The following is a 20,895-nucleotide window of genomic DNA, read 5'->3' as shown; positions in this document are numbered from 1 at the left end:
CGATGTGTATTTACTTGTGAAATTGGGCGATTAAAGCTATTCGACGTCAGTGATGTGTCGCTGAAAAACCTGCAGGTGGTGCTGTTGGTTCGCCACCTGTGTGTGTTTATGTGAAGGTGAGTAGAGTTTTAATGAAAACAAGAGACTGAGGCTCATTTGCAGTGAAATACAAAGTAATCAGTATTGTGGTTGGGCGGCCATTTATTGAGTCATGAGAGGAAGTTAGAAAATTAAAGAGAAAATGTAAACCTGCTGCAGAGTTGGCTTCCATTCTCACACACACACACTGACGCTATTCTGCACCTGAAGCCGACTGCTGATGAATACTGTTCCTTTTTAAACGACCATTAATCTCGCTCCAACTCTATTTCAACACCCTCCCCGCCGCCCCAGCTCCCATTCCACCTTTTTCACATCCTTGGGCAATCATATTGATTCACTTTCATTTCGAGGACATTAATTTTCCTCCTTTCACGCCGCACCACATCTCTTAGTCCTCCCTTGCACCCAGTCACCGCAATGAAACTTACATTTTCCAGACCGGAATGTCAAATTGAAAAGTAAATGAGTGATGTTGCTTGCAGATCGTCTGAACGCTTGGTATACATAAATAATCATGGCTATGATTTAAAAAAAAAAAAAAAGAGGAAGAAATTGTCGGTTATCTTTGCTGTTTGAGCATTTTGTGCTGGAAAGTTTCAGTACAAAATCAGAGGCAAAGCTGCCCAATCGCCCTGTGCTTGAACTCCTTCCTTGTTGCCAGGGAAAAAACAGCCTGAAGGAAACAGATGAAAGATGGAGCAGAGGAAAGTCTTTGAAAGTCTACATATGCTTACAGCATCAATCAATGGCCTAATCTTTCCCTTCTTCTCTTTGATGAAACCCAATCCGACCTCATGCTGTTAACTCTATTACCCTTGTGCTCCATGCTTTTCTTTTTCTTGTCTTTTTTTTTTTTTAATTTTACACTTCACTTCTGATGCGTCATTACATGTGGAGAGCAGGGGAGCTGGAGAGGAGGGCTCGGGAAGAGCATAAGGTATGATCAAACAGGTATTACACTGACCTTGTGCTTTGTATTAAAAAGCTAAGTCTTAAAAAAAGCTAAGATTAGATATGTTTTTGAGTCCTTTAAGGGTTCTTTTGCAGGTGTAGTCTATTTACTCTGATGACTGAAATCTGGTTGAAGTTGGTTTGCTTGTGCGCTCAGTCACCTGTGGTTTTTTCAATCTGTGAGACACGCACAAGGCCCTTCATTCACGCGCACACACACAAAAGCTGCTGCTTCACAAATTGTTCCCCACATTCGATCTCAGAGAACTTTATTTATTCATTATTTGTTCTCAGGCAGCTCTATTGTAGCGGGGCATTGTGAGGAGAGGTAATTTGTCACTCCCTGCCCGTCCTCTCTCCTCAGCCTTTTTCTGCAGGGCAGCTGTGGTATGCATGTATTTGCAGAACTGTTATGTTTCTGCTTTGTTGAAAGAGAGTAGCAGACTGAAACAAGTCGGGTCCTCTGCTCTCTCTCTGGTGGATAGTGCTACCCCAAATCCAGCCTGCCAGAATGAGTATTTTTAAGATTCCTCATGCTGCTGACAGCACACTGAATTAAAACACATCTCTACATGCCGTTCTGTGCAGCCTTTGTGTCTCATAACTCTTGCTTCTCTGCCAAGCTAGGAGCTGAGATGACTCTTGCAGAGGTAGAGCACAGGCTAAGGAAGAATACATTAAATTTGGGTGCTGATCTGGATCACCGTGTTTAAAATTGTGAAGTAAGCCATTGGCCTTTAAAGAGGAGATTGCTCTTAAAGTGCCCCTCAATTTGTCTCTTTTTCACCTGCTTCAGCAAGAAAGTCAAACATCTTATTAATGAAAGGGAGATTTTTCTCTGGAGATGGTGGATACCACTCAAACACCAGTATTCACAGCTGAGTGAATATTGGATTCATAAATTATACCAAATTTATGAATTTGTATTAACTTCTCATTATTACAAATATTTAATAAACTGGTCGCATGACAGAAACTCACTGCATTTAGGCATTTAGACAAGACGTGATTTAAGTGTTTGAATGTGGTATGGTTGTTAGTGACATGTTACTGGCTGTTTACCAGGATTTTCCCACACAACCATCTCTCGATTTTACAGAAAATAGTCCAAAAAGAGCAAATATCCAGCGAGTGGCAGGTATCTGGGTAAAATGCCTTGTTGAGAGATCAGAGGAGAATGCCCAGACTACTTCAACCTGACAGGAAGGCCACAGTAACTCAAATAACAACCACTTGTTACAAAATAAGGTACACAGAAGAGCATCTCTGAATGCATAACACATTGAAACTAGAAGCAGATTTACTAACACGTTAGTAAGACAAGTAATGCAATTAAATAATAAAAAGGCTAGTGTTTTCTTTCTCATGCGGTAGAAATTATTTACCTTTATTTAAAAGAAAATGGATTTTATCCATCCTGGCTATGCAGCTCTTGAGAGATAATAAAGGATCAATTCTAGACTGGATTGGCCGCAGGGATGCTGTGCTGTGATTGATGGCTTGGTTTAGAGTAGGCTGGCGGATTGATGTTTTGAAATATACCCAATCAGAAGAAAAAAAGGCTTAATAATCACAGAGAATTTTATGCCTACTTAACTCCTGATAAAAACAAAAAGATAGCATGACATGATAGTCAAGTTCCACATGTAAACAGCTCCTTCAAAGGCGGATTCAGATTTCAATTTTCTCCCGATGAGTCACACCCACCCATCATTTAACACCCTTCTTCTTACACTCAGCCTCCTGCTCCTCACGTCCCACTTTCTTCCTGCGTTTTGTCTCTCATTTTGCCCCAATTTCCTCTATTCACACTCCCTCCGGTGTGCTCTTCATTAACAGTTAGAGCGGTGTGTCGCACATATGTTACTGCAGAGCTCTTGTGTCTCTTCTATCTGCTCCATGAGCGACAACAAAGGGTCTGTTGTTACTGAGGAGAGTTCAAGTGGGCTATCGTGATGCAAGAGGGATGGGTGAGGCAGCAGTGAAGGGGATGCTGAAGGGTTCCTTGATAAAAAGCAGGTACAAATCAAAACAAGACATTAGATGACTCCCTTAAAAAGAGCTCCACATGATGAATATGCTTTTAGAGAAACAAGGGGATGATAGTGACTAAAAGAAAGTGGCCGGAAAGAGGATGCCTGAGCAGGAGATTTATTTTTATTAGATTTGTTAGCCATGCTGGGCTCTCTGCTGACTTAATGGTTAGTCCACTGTTTCAGTTTAGATTTGATCTCAACAGCTATTCGATGCGTTTCCATGAAATTTAGTTTGAGATACTTTTTGGTACCCCGAGGATGTATCCTAATGACCTCATCTAATTTTCATCTAATTTCAGTGTTTAAATTTGGCATTTATAACCAGTGAAAAACTTTTTTTCTCATTTGTTTTTATTGGGACTCTCACTCATACACCCACTTCAGGTCTCTAATTGCTTTAAATGGTGGCAAGCCAAAAAAAATAGGCAGCGTCGTTTTTGGAGAGACTTCCTGTGAAAGATCACCCAGTCTGAAGCCAGCCATCCAGAAGATTGCGTAGTATAATTAAATGGGGGATAAATCATCCTTTTCCTTATTTTCTAACATACAGGGTGTTAACAGAAATATTTTAGAAATCTGCCAAAAACTACTTTAGAACTAAAAATTATATCCATCCATCCATCTTCTTCCACTAATCCGGGGCTGGGTCGCAGGGGCAGCAGCCTAAGCAAAGCAGCCCAGACCTCCCACTCCCCAGCCACCTCTTCCAGCTTGTTTGGAGGAACACCAAGGGGTTCCCAGGCCAGCCGAGAGATATAATCTCTCCAGCGTGTCCTGGGTCTGCCCCGGGGCCTCCTCCTGGTGGTAAATGCCCTGAACATCTCACACAGGAGAATAAAAATTATACTGTTATTGGTATTTTTGAGAATTTAGCTTTTTGCTTTTCAATAGTCTCCTTTGTTAAAATTGTTGAAATGCCAAATCTATTGAATAGGATTCAAGTCTGGACTTTGACTTGGCTGCTCCATTAGTTCCAGTACTCCAGAATCCTTTTTCTTGGTCAGAGTCTCTGCACAGCTCTGAAGGATGTTCGGCATCATTGTCAACTGGTTCGGAACTGGTTTTATCATCTAAGAAACATTTCTAAACTCAGACTACTGGTTTTAAAAGTAGAACTTGAGATGATTATTCAAGCTTTTATTTCTTCTCGTTTGGATGATTGTAATGGTCTTTTTACTTGTTTCAACAAATCAGCTTTGGATTGCCTTCAGACTGAATGCTGCGGCAAGACTTTTAACTGGCACTAACAAGACGTCACTTATTACTCCAGTTTTGGCTTGTCTTCATTGGTTTCATTTTAAAATTTTAGTTTTAACTTTTAGAGCTCTACATGGTGAAGCTTCCAGTATATCTCTGACCTGTTGAAACCTCAGGCTTCTTCCCGAGCACTTAGGTCTTCAGGTCAGAAGTTACTGTTGGTCCCATGTACTATGTTCAAAACACGTGGGGATCAGGCTTTTCAGGCACTGGCACCAAGGCTGTGGAATTCTTTTCCATCATCTTTACGACTCTTTTTAAAAGCAGCTGAAGACATTTCTATACAAATGACCTTTTAATACATGTTTTCATTGTTTTATATTATTATTTTATTTACATTTCTGGTTTTATTGTGAAGCACTTTGTGATTTTTATCTATGAAAAATGATATATAAATAAATTTACTTATTGTTATATGAGCACATAACCAGTCAGTGTCAGTCCTGATTGTTCTGGTACGCCTTCCTGTTCATCATACTGTTGATTTTCACTTGCCCACACCATCTCCACAAATGGAACTCCATGCCATAATGGGATCTCCACTTTGTTGCGTTGTGGGTGTAATGGATGTAGCATCAAATCGGTCTCCAGCTTTTCTGCTGACATAAGCGCAACAATGCTGAGTGAAGAGTTCAATCTTGGACTCATTTGACCTTTTTCCAGTTCAGTGTTTGCACTCCCTGGATTTTTGCAGTCCTCGATAAGGGCTTTTTAGCAGCTTGTTTCCCTTTAAGTCTTGCTCGTTCGATCGTCTCCTTGTTTTCATTCTGGATAACTTCTCAGACAGATCTAGAAGCATGTTATCTCTGCATGACAATCACCAGCAGCCTTCTGTTTCTAGTATCTAAAATCTTGAGATGCCTCACATCTGTTACGGTCAGCTTTTATTTTCTGCCTCTTCTTCGGCACATTTTGTAATTACCCGTCTCAGCGGATGACTACAAGGCATACTTGATCACACTGTGAGAACACTTTGTGTCTTAGGGATTCTTTCCTTTTTAGCGAGTTCCATTTTGAACAGGAGAGAGGAATTTTTAAATTGAATTCACATTTTTATACACAAATTTGAGCCAGCACACTGGACTTCCATGAGAAGCCAGAAATTAATCAAGCATAACATTCAACCGCTATAACAATTTTTCTGTCCAGGATTGCAAGTAAATAACTGTAATTTGGCATCTTAATCACTAAAATAATAACATGCTTTACAATTTTATTTCTTCTTTTTTTAACCAAACAGTGAATTTGAAAACTCATGGAAAACAACAATAACTATATTTGACATTAAAACTATCATTCTGATTAAAGAGCTTGTGCATTATGGTAACTTGAACCTCAAAGAAACATAAAAATGTTTAATTTACTATTAAATTAATGCTCCTGTGCACATGATGATGACGTATTTACACAATATTAGACTACTACACAACCTTACATTGAGTGCTGGTCTAATAAATTTGTCAAGCACTGTATATATACTGCTACAATACTGGGTGCTCGTATTAAACATGTGTGAGGTATAAAGAAAAACAAAAAAGAGCTCATGTACAAGTGCATGGGAGCTAACAAGTCAGACTATCAATGGCTATAAATGCTGTTTCAGAATGTTTTTTTAAGTCCTTGGCTCTTGATGAGGTCAGTGAGAACTGTTAAAACCTTCTGTTTGTGAGGAGCTGCCTGCCAGAAGAAATTTGGCTTAAAGTGAAGGTGGCGTTAAAAGGAAAAGAGCAGAGCATGAACTGAGGACCTTCACTAAAGCACATTTAATGCTGTAAATTATGCAAAGCTGCTGGGTCCAAAAATTAAAAATTTGAAGCTGGAAATGAGCCAATTAAGTCGACTTTAATCACTAGTTGCAATCAGACATTAGCTTACACTTGGTATCTCGTTATCTTCGGCGATGGTCTGGATATCAGATATATTCACTTCAATCTGATTCTGCTTTTCTCTTCGGCAGTGACAAACCACAAAAACTGAACAGACTGAGGTCAGGTGCCCTTGATCACTCAGCTCGTTGATGTCTGGTGAGGACCTGGTTATCCTGCTGCTCTGGGCTGAAATAGCCACGTTTTCTTTAAAAGCACAGGGAAAAAAAATCTGGAGGAGGCTACAAGTTGTGGGAGTTCAGCCTCACAAGCATAATGTGAACCCCAACTCTTGCTACACCATCAGAGGAAAAAGGCTCTTGGTCATAACAGCTTACTGCACTATAGCGGATGATAATGGCTTGTGGTTTTTAAACACTTTTACTGCACTTACATTCTTGGAAGAGAAAGACCTCCTCTGATATCTCAGGGATTACATCATTGAGACTGGAAAGGAATACAATTCTGATGGAAATTTTCGTTTGGTATAAAATATATAAAAACAGACAGGCTAATAATGCCAAATGATATTGGTTTTCAGAAACAAGACACAAAAGTCTGCTGGAATCAAAAAGGATGGAAGATTTTTTTCCCAAATTTTTGGCTTGATTTTATTTCTTGATCTTATTCACAACGACAAAGACTGCTAGAGAAATAAGCTTCGATAAACTTTAAATTGCTTTTGTCTGCCAGCGGGAAAAGCCATCACATGGAAATGGCTGCAGACAAGCCCTCCTAAAAACTACTGAACTGCAACTTCAATTATAAAAAAGAATATAATGGAAAAACTGTATTCATCTCAAGAGCAAAACAGGATCCGTATATAAAATCTTATATGCACAGTAACTGAGCACCTTATTAGGAACATACCGTGGCTTCCATTGCATTTCGAGCTGCTTCACTTCTTGGTGGCATGGATTAAGATGAGATATTGCTTCACTTTACCACATCATTTCTCTGAGGTGTCTAATGCTTTGGTTACCACACTTCAAGCAGCCATTAGAAAAATTTTAGCCATAAAAAGGGGTGCAGACGGTAAGGAGGAATAGTCAGTTCGATTCATACTAGGAGGCTTAATCCGTGCCAAGAAAACTATCCCCACCCCACAGCTAGTTTAAACCGTTGACATGAGGCAGGTTGGGTCTGTGGATTCATACAGCCAGTGCCAAATTCTGGCTTCACCATCTGCGTGCCTCAGCAAAAGTTGAGCTTCATCGGACCAGACTACATTTTCCCAGTCTTCAGCTGGCCAGTTTTGGTGAGCCTGTGCCCACTGCAGCCTCACATTTGTCTTTGTGGCCGACAGGAGGGGAGCCCAGCACGGCCTTCTGCCGCTGAACACATTTTTCATTCTGGGATGCTTTTCTGCTCACCAAAGTTAGCGTTGACTTTCTGTCAGCTCCAATTGGTCATCAAGGGACAGCATTTAACAAAAAAAAGAAGTAAAACCAATGCCAGAAAATCCTGGGAGATTGGTAGTTTCAGAGAAACTCAAACCATCTGGCACTACCAGCACATTCACCGTCAGTGACAACTCATTTCCTCTCATTCTGGTGTTTGGGATAATTAACCAGCTTGTGCACACACAAGCGTACGAGCTTGTGTGTGCACACCTGTACAGAAATCCAATACATTTATTGAAGCACTGTAGTAGACACAATTTTGATTGTTTAAAAGGAAACAAATTTGCAGACTCTGGTAGAATAGCTTTTCATGAGTTACAATACAAAATAATCCTCATTTTTCTTATACTTGATGCAGCCCTTCAGTTCAGCCTGTCTGAGACAAACCCTCTCTCTCTCTGTATAAGGCAGCTTTCTTCTGATTGGCTGTCCTTTGTAAACACAAGGTTTGAATAACAGATGGGTGGGGCTTCTATGCTGGCATCCATGGCCTGAAATGACCATGCTAGTTCTGCTGTTTTTTTCCACATTTTTTTTTTTTTTTTTTTTTTTTTAATCACCAATATTTTTAAAATACAGTACTGTGCAAAAGTCCTGAGCCACCCGTTGTTTTATTCAAGTTTTTGCTAGGAAAATGGGAAATAGTTGCTGTTTTAACTTTTCTGGCCTCTATTCATACTGATAATTTGAACCAAAAATGTCAAGTGGATTTATCACTCCACAAGAGCTGCTTCCACTGAGTTTCAGTTCAGTTCTTGTGTAATTTAGCATGCCTCAGCCCTTTCTCCCCATTTCTCATCCTTAAGACCATTTCAGACAAGGACTCCGTGAACAGTAGATGGATAAACTGAAGGGCCAGATACATTTCTCAGGTCCTGTGTCACCTCTTTGCAGGATTTTTTGTTCTTCAATTTTTTAAGGTCTTCACCTCCACTTGTTCAGCTTCTTCAGTTTTTTTTTTTTTTTAATGACACATTGCACACCAGGCTGAGATATAATCGGATATTTCTTTTCAGCTCATACCGCTTTTAACTCATTGATTCAAGCATACCATTTTATGCTGGATTCAACTAAAAACATGGGAATAAATGTGTTTTTGCAAGAGGATGCTAATAAAGTATCTAAGGACAATTTAAAATTGGTTATTTGCCATGTTATATGTAAACAAAACATGTTTCATTCCTTGAGTCAGGTGACTTTTCTTTTTAAAATTCTTTAACAATTCTTAGGTCAGTGTTTAGGCTGGTAATGTGAGATATACTAAGAAAATAACTTCAGTACCCAAGCAGCAAATAGTTTTTTTGTCAGATCAACATATGATAACCAGAGTCAAGAAAGAAAGCGCGATAAAACGGAGGTGGGCCCTAAGATGCCATGTCACATTGCTGTCAAAAATCAGACCTTTTCCTCTCTTTGATTCTGAAAACGTGAATAAAAGTATCTGTAAAAGAAACCAGACATACGCTACACATCAAGACAAGAGAGAAAAGGCAGACACTGAGATGATTGTCAGATGAGCTGGCGAGGAGCATCTGACATCACACCAGGGCCCACACATACAAATTCTGTATGAGACAGAACTTAAGCCAAGTGAGCAGCAGCTATGCTCCACACGGGGTGTCTCCATCATGCTCACTCGCTCTCGCACATACATCGCCGCACTACGGCAAGCCATTTGAAAGCTGTGAGAAAGATCTTTGCTTTTTCTCTGAAAGAGAAGACAGACCTTTTAGCCTATAGATGGCTTTATGTTCCAGTGAGACAGCAGCTGATATATGATTAATGAAAACAAAGACTTCAAGTAAGGCATCTTTTAACTTCTTTCTTCTTGAAATTTTATTAAATCAGACATCTTTTTTTCCTTTCAAAGAAGAAAGACATTAAAATAGTTTTCAGTGGCTTGATGAAGATCATCTAAAAAGAGTCCCAAGAGGTGGTATAGCGAGGGCCGATAAATGAATGCTGTGAATGGTAGTTAAATGGAGCAGTGGCAGGAAGATGGCAGTTGTGTTGGTCACTTTCTGTTGGGCTGGGCTGCGATGTAGAGCGCCACCAGACAGTACGCAACACCTCCTATAGTGAGAGCCATAGTGGTGCGGTACAGTAGCCTGTCGGGATAACCGCGCTTCAAATGAACGGGGATACCGTCTGACGTCTGAAATAAGAGGAAACAGGGGAGGGGCAAGAAAAGAAGAAAATCAAAATTAATATTTATGATATTAATCTCAGCAAATACAGAGCATTGACAGCATCTTCACAGTCACATGACTCAATTACATCAGAGTAAAAGTAGTACATAACCTCCCTATGACTTGGGTAGTTCGGGGGGGGGGGTTTGGTGCACTGTATTTTGGACCACTCTCCATTGCAAGGTACAGGTCACCTGGGCAGAGGCAACCTGTCCAAATAATTGCAGTCTGACTGCAATTACTCACAGACAGATTGGCAAAGGTTTGCAAAAAACCCCCCAAAACTGCTATTTAATTTATATAGACTGCCAACGAGCTGCCAACGCGTCAGAATCGGCCTGCTCTGAGGAACACAGCTTGTCTAATGTGTCTCTTAGCGATAGGGGACTTAACTCTTGACACCACTTGTGAAGGAAATTTCTGTTTAAGTCTATAAGATTCGGTCTGGACTCCAAATGTAAATACTTAACGTGAATGTCTGTGCATGTAAACAGCAGAAGATTGAAAATTGATTGCAGTTCATCACTGCAGTATCACAAACAGATTGCATGTAACTGCAAGCACATCACCTCAATCACGGTCCAGCCCAGACTAGAGATGGCACGATACCACTTTTTTTACCGATATCATAAATTTGGATATCTGCCGATACCGATATGAAAGTGGGCCAAAAACAAAGAAGAGAGACGGACTCGCGACAGAAAAGCCGATCAGCTGATCATCGATTGAAGTAGCAGCAGGAGGGGTAGGGGGAGAGAGAGAGGCAGTCGCTCCATATATCGGTTGTTAAGCTTAACATGGGAATGCTTTACAAACATTCAGAGATGAACTTACACACTTGCTTTACTTCTCCCTGGGATAACTTCCTCGGAGATGAAATGCTGGTTTGCTAGCGAGGCTACAAATACACACAGCCGCTCTATCACGTGATGCGTACTGCTCCAACGTGCTACAGTTATGAGCCGAGTTACGCCGCGCCGCAAGTTTTGTGAGCTGCTTTTTTGATATTTAATGGATCGATTACATTTTTTATTTCTCGCCGATATCCGATCCAATAATTTAGGTCAGTATCGGACAGATACCGATAGGTAATATCGGATCGGTCCATCTCTAGCCCAGACAATGCAGTGCATCGGGTTTGGGTGCTTTGGGTTGGGAACAGAAATGAATGGTGAACTGCAAATGGACTGGTATTTAAATAGCACTTTTCTATGCTTGTTGAGCACTCAAAGCGCTTTACACTATAAGCCGCTTTAAACCAATCATCCATACAGCACTTTATTCTATGCATTACTGTAACACAGTTGCAATCTGGGATTTGAGGACACTTTGGACAGAGGAGATGTATATCGAATATCAATCGACCTGCTCTTCCTCCTGAGCTACAGCCACCATCGCAGCCTGACATTTGATTTTATCATGCGTGCCATTGATGAAAAATGGAGCTGCATCTGAAAGATGAGCCTGTTAGACTTGGATTTAATGCCTCTGTGAGCTTGATGAAAATGAGCCCAGCTATTTTAGCCATGTACGATTGTAAAGAAGGCCTGATGCTGATGGTGTAGTTAGGTGGAGCTTATAAACTAAGTAACAAGACAGCCATTGTGATCCGTTGCTTCCTTTGCCATTAGCCGTTTACAGCCTTTTCCTGAAGACTATGGGAGTTTACATCCCAATAACATTTTTCATGTTTGATTGTTGTGAAACGGGTTCTTTTGAGACTCTAATATGACATACAAACAAATATATATTATATATACACTGTGCAGTCTGAACCTAGCTTAGAATATCAAGTTAACTGAATGTATTTTTGTATAAACTTTGAAAATTCACCCCGAAGACTTTTGACTGCAAAAGTAATGTTTTTAAAGCTTAAATTAAAATGCTTGTTTTAGTTCCAATCAATCTTTAATCAGCTTCCTTTGAAAGGTGATTTATTTTTTTATTCTTCTCTTTTGTACTAGTGTCTCTCTTAAACAATTTCGCTAATTAATTTAAAAGACAAAACATGTTCAGCAGCTGATACTGTGATTTCCACTTATTTGAGTGATTGCTCTGTTCAGAGTTCGCCTCTCTTATTCCTATTAATGAAACTTGTGTGGTTGCTACTGGTGGTGGTGGGGTTGGAAGTGGCAGAGGGCCATTAAGAACTGTGAAATAAATATCACTTATCAACTTCTACTAATCAGCCTTCACTGCTTCGACTGATGAAGCTAGCAGGTCGTGAACCCTAACTGCTCCTTGGCGCCTTATTCAGTCTGAGCTCTGCATTAGGGCTGTGCGATATGACCAAAATCTCATATCCCGATATTAAGACATCTATCGTCCGATAACGATATAAATCACGAAAATGTAACATTTTCTGTAAATTCTGTGAATGTCGGGCAGCTCGACTTGCATGAAGTGTTTCCAGCTGGGCGTCGCGTACCTGGAGTCCAGTGTTTTAACTGATGCATGAAACGATACATTTTTAGACATAGGTTGTAACAGCCGCCGTTTTCTTTGTGAGTATTTATTACACAGCGTGCTGCGGGGAAAAGCCTGTTCTAACGTTTGAGTCTAAGGTTTATTTTTTAGCACCTGACGGCTCTTTTTTGCTTCTCATCCGTAAATACTCTGCATCTTTCACGTGATTCAGTTTATTTTGAAAAGTCTCAACAGGATCTTGAGCTTTATTGTGAAAGGTTTATGTGGAAAATAAACAAGCGGACACAAGGTGGTTTTACCGTCGTTGTTGCTAACGACAACGCATACAAACAAGCGCTTGTCCGTCTGTAGTGTGGTTGTATTAAACATAAGAGAAAGAGAGAACTTTAGGAAATTAATATAGCCACTACAGTGACCATCAAAATAATGAAAAAATATTGCCTTAAACAGTTTATTTTGCGACACCACGAAACAAACGATAGCGTAAAATGAAACGATAGACGTTTTTCTATCATCATCCGATATATATCATTATATCGAACAGCCCTACTCTGCATTACCTGGAATACTTTCTGGAGGTCGGGAACCTTGTTTGCTCCCATGTACTCTGCTGTGGCCCCTGCTTCTGACACCACCTTTGTGGGTGTAGCAAAGATCATGGTTGGAGACTCAGCTGGCAAACCGGATCTCAGTCCCTGAAAAGATGAAGAGAAACAACACGCTGGTCACAATAATGCTCGAAATAAAAATCTAATGACAGTGTCAGACTGAATGTAACATCCTCTCTGCCTCCGATTTTGCAAACCCACACTTGTATTCACGGCAGACAGATATAGGTATGTATATGTATGTATGTATGTATGTATGTATGTATGTATGTATGTATGTATGTATATATATATATACACACACATACCAACTAAGATTTTAAACAGAAACTTCATTTTTAACATTTACCGCTTACATAACCCTCTCTACTTCCCCGCCCACCCAATCCAGTCCTGTGGGTACAAGACCTTGACAGACTTCTACAAAAAAACAAAAACAAGAACGGAATGTAAAAAAAAAAAAAAAAAAAAAAATTACAAATAAATAAATTAAAAGGAAATCACCAGGGAGAGAAAGGGATGAGAGGCAATCAGCCAACCTCAGCATCATCAGGCACCAGAGGCAATTTTATTTTTTATGTGAGAGAACAATCTTGTTTCCTCCAGTTTGATGCAGTCCAGCACTCTTCGATCCAATTTCTGAACTTACAGTCTCAAGACATTAGTGTCTTTGCATCCTGCAAAAGCTTATTTATTGTTATTTTTTACATGTGCATACGCACATACACACATACACATATTTTATTTTATACGTTTGGCCCAGGTAGCATGAATGTTAAATGGCATTTGAACACTGCTTAATGTAGAAGAAACTAACTTAGTATAAATCAGAAGGTTTTCTGAACTGTGTTTAAATATTAGGGGACTGGACAGCTACAAGACTGTAATGACACACTGGGATGTCTTTTAATATTAACAACAATAAACAAGGACACCTCTTCATATCGATCTTCTGTATATTAAGTAAAAATAGTCCACAGTCTTTTGTAGACACTTGACTGAGCAGAGTGTTCCTGCATAAATACAGCAGATTAAATGAGTGCATGATTGATTTCATCCTGCAAATTGTATCTCCTCATGTGAGACGCTTTAAGTGCCCGTTTAGATTAATACAGATCATCTCCAGCAGCAGTTCAGCTTTATAAACAAAAGACATTTAAGCTTATTTCTGTACAAAACAGTTCATTGTTACAGCTTCAAATAATAACAGCCTTATCGTTTATGGACATTTTGTAACTAGAGATAATAAACTGTCTCATAAAAGAACAAGACTGTACTTTCTTATACATATTTTTTCCAAGTCTTCAACTATACTCAAGTAGCTTTGGATCATTCAGAGTTCAAAACCATCCTTGATCTAAACCCCGAGTTTAAAAACAACAAACAAACAAACAAACAAACAAACAAAGGGAAGCTATAGCAATGCATAAAAACTTTTGATTAGCCAAGATTTTAAAAACACTGAACCTGGAAGCTCAGATGAAACACACCTTTTACCTCATTATTATAAACAAAGTGTCAATATTCAATTATCTTGCTTATTTAAAGAGCAATCAATATGCAAAAAAAAGAATATGAATAACCTGAGATGTCCCTCAATTATCATTGCATGTTTGCTATAATTAACAGATCACAGTGGAAAGAAAACAAAACCTAGAAATATGGTGCGTGTCATCAATTTCCAGCTATTCTGGGGGTCAAAGGGGACACTTTGGACTTTGGTGGTCCAGCTCTGACCCCCAGCCCACATGTTTATCTGCCCTGAACTAAAATAATCAGTTTGACTCTTTTCTCCTTATCTTTAAGTCAGCTACCCTCTGAAATAATCAGAGCCGTTTACCTCAGATGACCATATTTTGTTATCAACTGTCACACCGACCTAGAGCAGGAAAAAAAAAAAAAAAACCTGCTATAAACAGAATGTTTAGAGCAGTTTAAAGGTCGAGCGTTTCACAGCTAGAGAACCAGTCGCACTTACATTTCAAAACAAATCTCAAAATTCTTAGTCTCAAACCTCACGCTGTCCCATTTTTCCAGACAGTACACACTGTAAATAAATAAACCACAGGAACATTGCTGTGCACATATACATTTTAAAATACACCTCAGTATCCTCTCATTTGGAAGAAGCTTCTCTTGGTTGTTCAAAGTTAGTGGGACACCCATTAGCTTGTTAAGAGTGTGTGGAGGCAGATGGTGTGGGAGTGGGTAAATTAAATCTGACATATAAAAATGCAGAGGCAGTGAAAGATGATTATTTTTACTTTAACTTTTAGACAGAGGTCATTACTAAATGTGTTCACAGCAGGAAGTCATGTTTATGGATTAGACCAGAAATACAGAGTCTTCATATGCTGGTAATATCACAATGCCTTACTACAACATTTAAGGGACTTACAGGAGTACAAATACTTGTCATCAGTTTTGTTTTAGTAAAAGTACATATTACTAAACATTTGTGCAAGACACATGAATTTAAAATTTAAAATGTTAACATTTGCTAACCAACATAAGAGGCTGGGAAATTAAGACTCGGTAAACATAAAAAGCAGGGAAACGCAGCCAAATGTTCTTGAACACTTGTTGCTGTGTTTAAACACGATTTAGTTTACTTCCGATTTGTGTGGAGGAAAAACTTTTATACTGCTGTCAACCGAACTCTACAACACAACACATCTCTAACAGAGGGATCTGTACTCCACAATTTACGTTTTTATGCTGTCGACTAACCTTTACACTGCTATGCTGAAGGACTTTAATGTTATATGACCTTTTTAGGGCTTGTTTATTACAACATTAAGTAGTCTAAACCTTTTTCTGTTTGAGTTATTCTAGTTTAGAGTTTTCTCATTAGTAAAGGCTAAGATTTGACTAGAAAAAGGACATTGTATAGTACTGTGGCACCTTTTTTTTTTTTTTTTTTTTTTTTTTAAACACCATTTTTCTTGTGATTTTTCTAATAGATCTCCAGTTTACTTCTGCTTCCTGTGCTTGTGCTGCTGTAAATTCTCCAGTGTACAATTAAAGAAAGTATATAAAACGCCTGGATTTAGTAAGAAACAACCAATAAGCTCCTTAGAAAATCGTTAAATAATCTCCAACTATTTTGTATTCACCAATCTTTTGACACTACAGGTATCTGGATAACGAAGAAAAAAAAAAATGATGATGCTAGCAACACCATTAATGAGACAAACAGAATGAACATAGAAGAACACCTTCAATTAAATGTGTGGATTCGCTTCATCGGGTCGAACAACACACTGACAAAGGCTTGATAAGGGATTAGAAAGGCTTTCTATCTGATAAAACGATAATCAACCCTATGCTCACTACGGTTTGCAGTCGTTTGAGGGAAACAAAATGGATGAGACTGAAAGCGAAACTGACTCGTTGCCTTTTAAAATTTTAATCATCACTGCTAAACTAATTCAAAGCACATCCAGGAGATATTGACGTGTTCCCAGGTTAGCCAAGAGAAAGAGATATAGAGAATATGAGATGGATTTTTGTTGTTCTGTGAAGAGCTGTTTGAGCTTTAAGTGGATTGTTATTGTTGTAACCACCTCTTTCATTTGTAATTGAAAACAGAAATCAATTTGGCTCAAATTAGCTAATAAAAAACATTTTGATTTGATTTTAAAAATGAAAGAGGGAGCTAAGCTTTTGCTAAAAGTCAAGACAATTTACTTTTGGTCCAGATTTGAAGAACAAGCCAGTGTATGCTGCTGTATGTGGCTTTTTTTGGATTTTAAAAAAGAAAACTTGTGCAATATTCTCTGACATTCTGGATATGTGCAGAAGAGGGTTAATGAATATGTTGGACAATTCTAAATGCACTTTTCTTAACATATACAAATACACTTATGGTACACTAAGAGTGAAGCTAAACTAGCTTTTCAGTGAGAAGTAATAAAAATTAATTATAGAAACACTTTCCTTTAGGAAAAATAAAACCAGATCTTCATGCGCTTGTTTTCCTTGAGTGTAATTTATGATCCTGCAAATGTATCAGACTGTGTACACACAGGAGAGGGGCGTTTCAACGCACCACAGACCTGCTTATTTGCAGCTCTTCCAAAATCAGAACAGGAGAACCACTAAAAAGAAAATTTCTAAGATTCAAATTATACAGAATAAAGAACACAGACAATGGCTGCTGTGGACATTTGATTGTTTTTAACAGCGTTTCACTTCAGCTCTTTGTAGGTTTTAACTTTGCTTCTCTCTGTGGCTGGTTGACTGATAACAACAGTGGCTCACACACACTATTTGTGCCACACACTTTGTACACCGTCTCCATCTGACAACAGAGTCTGCTGCAGGCAGACAGACTGTGAACGTGCCACCCCCGCTGAACCATAAATTGCGTTTCAGGTGCACCCCAGTCACTCCTTTTCTTAGAAAGGAAAAACTCCTGAGATTAACCTAGAACGAAAATGACTGTTAGTTGTAAGTGTGCATTTGATCCATATGAACAAAGCAGAAGTAATTTATTACAGAAGTGATTTAAGGTAAACTCAAGAAATGTACAGGCTTATTAATACTGATGCAATAGAAAGTGACAGCACTTTTATGAGCACACTCCATACTGAAGGCTGTAATACTCTGTGCTTGAAAGGTGTTGATTCAGCTGTAATGTCATTTTTGGACGTAGGATACGATGTGCATTATTTAACAGATGTGTTTTTATTATTTAGCCTCACAAATCGGTGGGACATAATAGAAACACCCATCAGCAGCACAACTGTGCCTGCGTGTGAATACTGGGTGTAAAAACAACACTGGTAAACATATTTTTTTTTTAATATCACATTCGGCTGTATGAAAAATGGAAAACCCACTGTAATATTTGGTGTCTGCAAATACAATTAAGCTGTAAAAAGATGAAATTAAAGTTCATCAGAAAATCTCTACCACCTGCTGCTGTTGATTATCAGCTCATGGAAAGCGAGTGTTGTATCTGACGCCTCGTATGCTGCCTGCGCTCTGCAGGGTTCGGTGCCCTTGCTGGCACATAATAGGTGGCATGCTGGGATGGCCAAATGGAGCTTTGCGTGAATGTACTTTCTTGTTGTAATGTAGCGAACTCTGTGTGGTATTTGTTTTGAAACTAACTATTTCCTATATTGCTGGGTTATTTTTAAGCATCATCTAAATTAAAATTCATTTGAATGGTCACTGGGATGCAAAAACTGAATTTATAGGGAGGACGTGTGTGCGTGATAAGAGGGAGGTAAGTGTAACCCCGATTTAGACTTCTGCTTTGTAAAACATAGCCCACACGAGTGGTCAGTGTCACTGCCAGCATTTAAGCTTGTGCCGGTTAATTATGTGTTAATTACCAAGTGGTCCTGTACCAGTGTTTTATATCAGATCCCAGCCTCTTTGTTATTTCCCACCAGGAATTTGCTGAAATTTGTGGGTCCTTATATTGATGCTATAATTATTACTCCCTATAGTGAGATAATGATTGCTATTGTCTATTGATAAATTAAAAAACTGAAGCCAAAGGAAAAAAAAAAAGTAGCAAACGTGCACATTGGAGTATGACGTAGGTTAGGGCTTAAACTTCCCACTAAAGCATAAATCCCCAGTAATAGTAAACATGTAAGCAGAGGAGGTGGTGGTAGATGAGTTTAAACACATGGGGTCAACCATTCAAAGAAACAGACCGCGCACAAGAGAGCTAAATAAGAGGCTGCAGGCAGGGAAGAGTGGGTGGAGAGGAGTATCGGGACAGAAAGACAGGCAGCAAGAGTGAAAAGGGTAGGTCTACGAGATTGTAGCGTGACCTTCTGTGATGTAGGGGTTGGAGACTGTGGCACTGACAAAAAGACAGGGGGCACTGCTGGAAATACTAAGGTATTCACTGGTTGTGACCAGCACGGACGGGATTAGAAATGCTCAGGTTTGAAGAAAGTTGGAGAGGCAAGGCTGAAGTGGTTTGGAGATGTGTAGAGACAATATAGAGACAATATATTGGACCAAGGATGTTGAAGGTGGAGCTGTCAGGCTATCAGAGGGGAAGACCACAAATGATTCATGGATATAGTGAAGGTGGTAAAATAAGATTTTAAGCTCTTTTCGGAACATAAAACTACACCAAGTTTTACAAGCACCTGTGATGGTGACAGTGATAATAACACACTGGTGGACTGGAGGTAAACAAGCTTTTCAGTAAGTACATATTTAAATTAAAGCTCAATTTTCTCCTAACAAATGCAAACGAACACATGACTTTTAAACAGAGACACAAAGGAGCTTCGAGGTAATTTAACCCCCTATCAGAGCACCACAACCGTGTAAGGGACCCACGGGGGAGCCATAATAAAGGTCACATCAAGCACACCTGCCACCGAGGCCATTCAATTTCGAAATTGCCTGTAGAGTCACACCAAGGCCAGATCCACAGATTGGAAATGACCGTTCAGGCTAAAGGTTAAATAAAGGTTCCGTGATAAGGACGTGATGAGGGGGGAAAGCGAATTACATTGTGCAAAGAAATGAAAAAGAAAGGCCACAACCTTTTTAATGTCTGTCTAAAGCGCTTCCAAGACCTTTAAAATAAAATCCAGATCAAGACTACGCGTCTAACTATCGTGTGATCAAACAGGAAACCGGTGTTTAGGCTTTAAAGCGGGCATATGTTTGACTTCACCGACTCTAAACCTCTCCAGCTGGGCTTTAAGCCCTCGTTACTACAGTCCGGTGCTACATCAAGGTCAACCCCGGCGGTTATCCACGCGCTCTCTCACAGCCACCCCGCTTCCGGCACTCACCTGAGGGTTGTAGGCGGTTGCGGGAGCAGAGCCCGTTAGTTTCTGGGTGAAACCACTGAACTTGTAGTACATTTTTCTTCTGAAGGAGGACCGGGACGAGGTGTTATGAACTAAAGAAATCAACCGGTAAGGACCTTCCTGTTGGGACCTTCGAGGGAAAGTGACGCAACAGTTAGCGGACCCAACGCTGCCTGTTTAAAAGTCGAACGGAGGGCGACCGGAAGCGTACGCGGACAGTTAAATACAAAGAGTGGACAACAAATGTCACAGGGAGTTCACGCAAAACAACTGAGAAAAAAAAAAGAATAAAAATAAATATGGGAAAATAGTACACGAAAGGAGAGGGGGGAGCCAATCTCAATTTCTATTTCGACTTACTGATTCAAACTTCACATGAAATAACAAAATTATGAAGTTATTAAGTACCTTTTCTGATAATAACCTCTTTAAACTTCTGTCATGCTTTTCAAAGTAAACTAAAATAATATGACAGAATAAAAATCAGCTGAATCAGATTTACACAGACTCACACATAAATAAACGTACATTTAAAGAGTTTGTTGAAAAGCTAATCTGAGTTGCGTAAAGTATTTACTCAAACAGTGAACTTCTTTGGAGTTAATTTGTTTTGTGAGACATCTTATTTAATAGAGACAAATATCACAATAATACAGTGAACAGTGTTAAATGGGAATGGCAATACATAAACATTGCTAACGTCACGGATTTGGCTATATATACCCTATATTTAGGTTCAAATTATTCAGTGTGGAAAGTGAAAAACGGGACGGGTTTGAGATTAACTGACTGAACACGGGTGTGACTGATTAAACAAATGTAATGAGGGCGGGTAAATAATTACAAACACTGAAAACTAACAAGAAAAGGAAGTCAAAATGGTAAAGAGCCTGGGAATTACAAAATAAAAAATTACAAACAGCCAAAAACTATAGAAGCTACATTTAAGTAATGCAACTTCTCCAAAGTATATAGGGCTTTGTCCCTTGGGTTTTTAGGACATAGCAGTCAAATAAAAATTGTGTGTGTGTGTGTGTGTGTGTGAGAGAGAGAGAGAGAGAGAGAGAGAGAAATTGAAAAATCTGTGACTAAAGTAAACTGGATAGCCAGCAGTGCCTGAGAACAAGAGTAGGAACAAAAGACTCCTTTCAGTGGTGCCTTTATTTAGTGATAATTCTTCTTTGCCATTAAAAGTTTTAAAGTCATAATTTTTTTGTTTTTAATTTCTGTTGGCAGGGTGTCTCTGATCTGTGGACT

General features: G+C 39.2%; 1 protein-coding gene across 1 annotated transcript; it reads right to left on the bottom strand.

The window, feature by feature from the left end:
• Positions 1-9,423: 9,423 nt before the first annotated feature.
• On the bottom strand, positions 9,424-19,802 carry cox7a2l (cytochrome c oxidase subunit 7A2 like). The gene is made up of 3 exons (XM_019362487.2): positions 19,621-19,802; positions 12,791-12,925; positions 9,424-9,769 (listed from the first exon to the last, which is right to left on the bottom strand). The coding sequence occupies exons 1-3, from the start codon at positions 19,690-19,692 to the stop codon at positions 9,629-9,631; spliced, it is 348 nt and encodes a 115-aa protein (XP_019218032.1). The 5' UTR covers positions 19,693-19,802; the 3' UTR covers positions 9,424-9,628.
• Between the last annotated feature and the right edge of the window lie 1,093 nt (positions 19,803-20,895).

The sequence above is a fragment of the Oreochromis niloticus genome, linkage group LG8 (genome assembly GCF_001858045.2).
Source record: "Oreochromis niloticus isolate F11D_XX linkage group LG8, O_niloticus_UMD_NMBU, whole genome shotgun sequence".
NCBI lineage: Eukaryota > Metazoa > Chordata > Actinopteri > Cichliformes > Cichlidae > Oreochromis > Oreochromis niloticus.
Note: the sequence above shows the minus strand (reverse complement) of the source record. Positions and strands in the feature narration are given on the sequence as shown.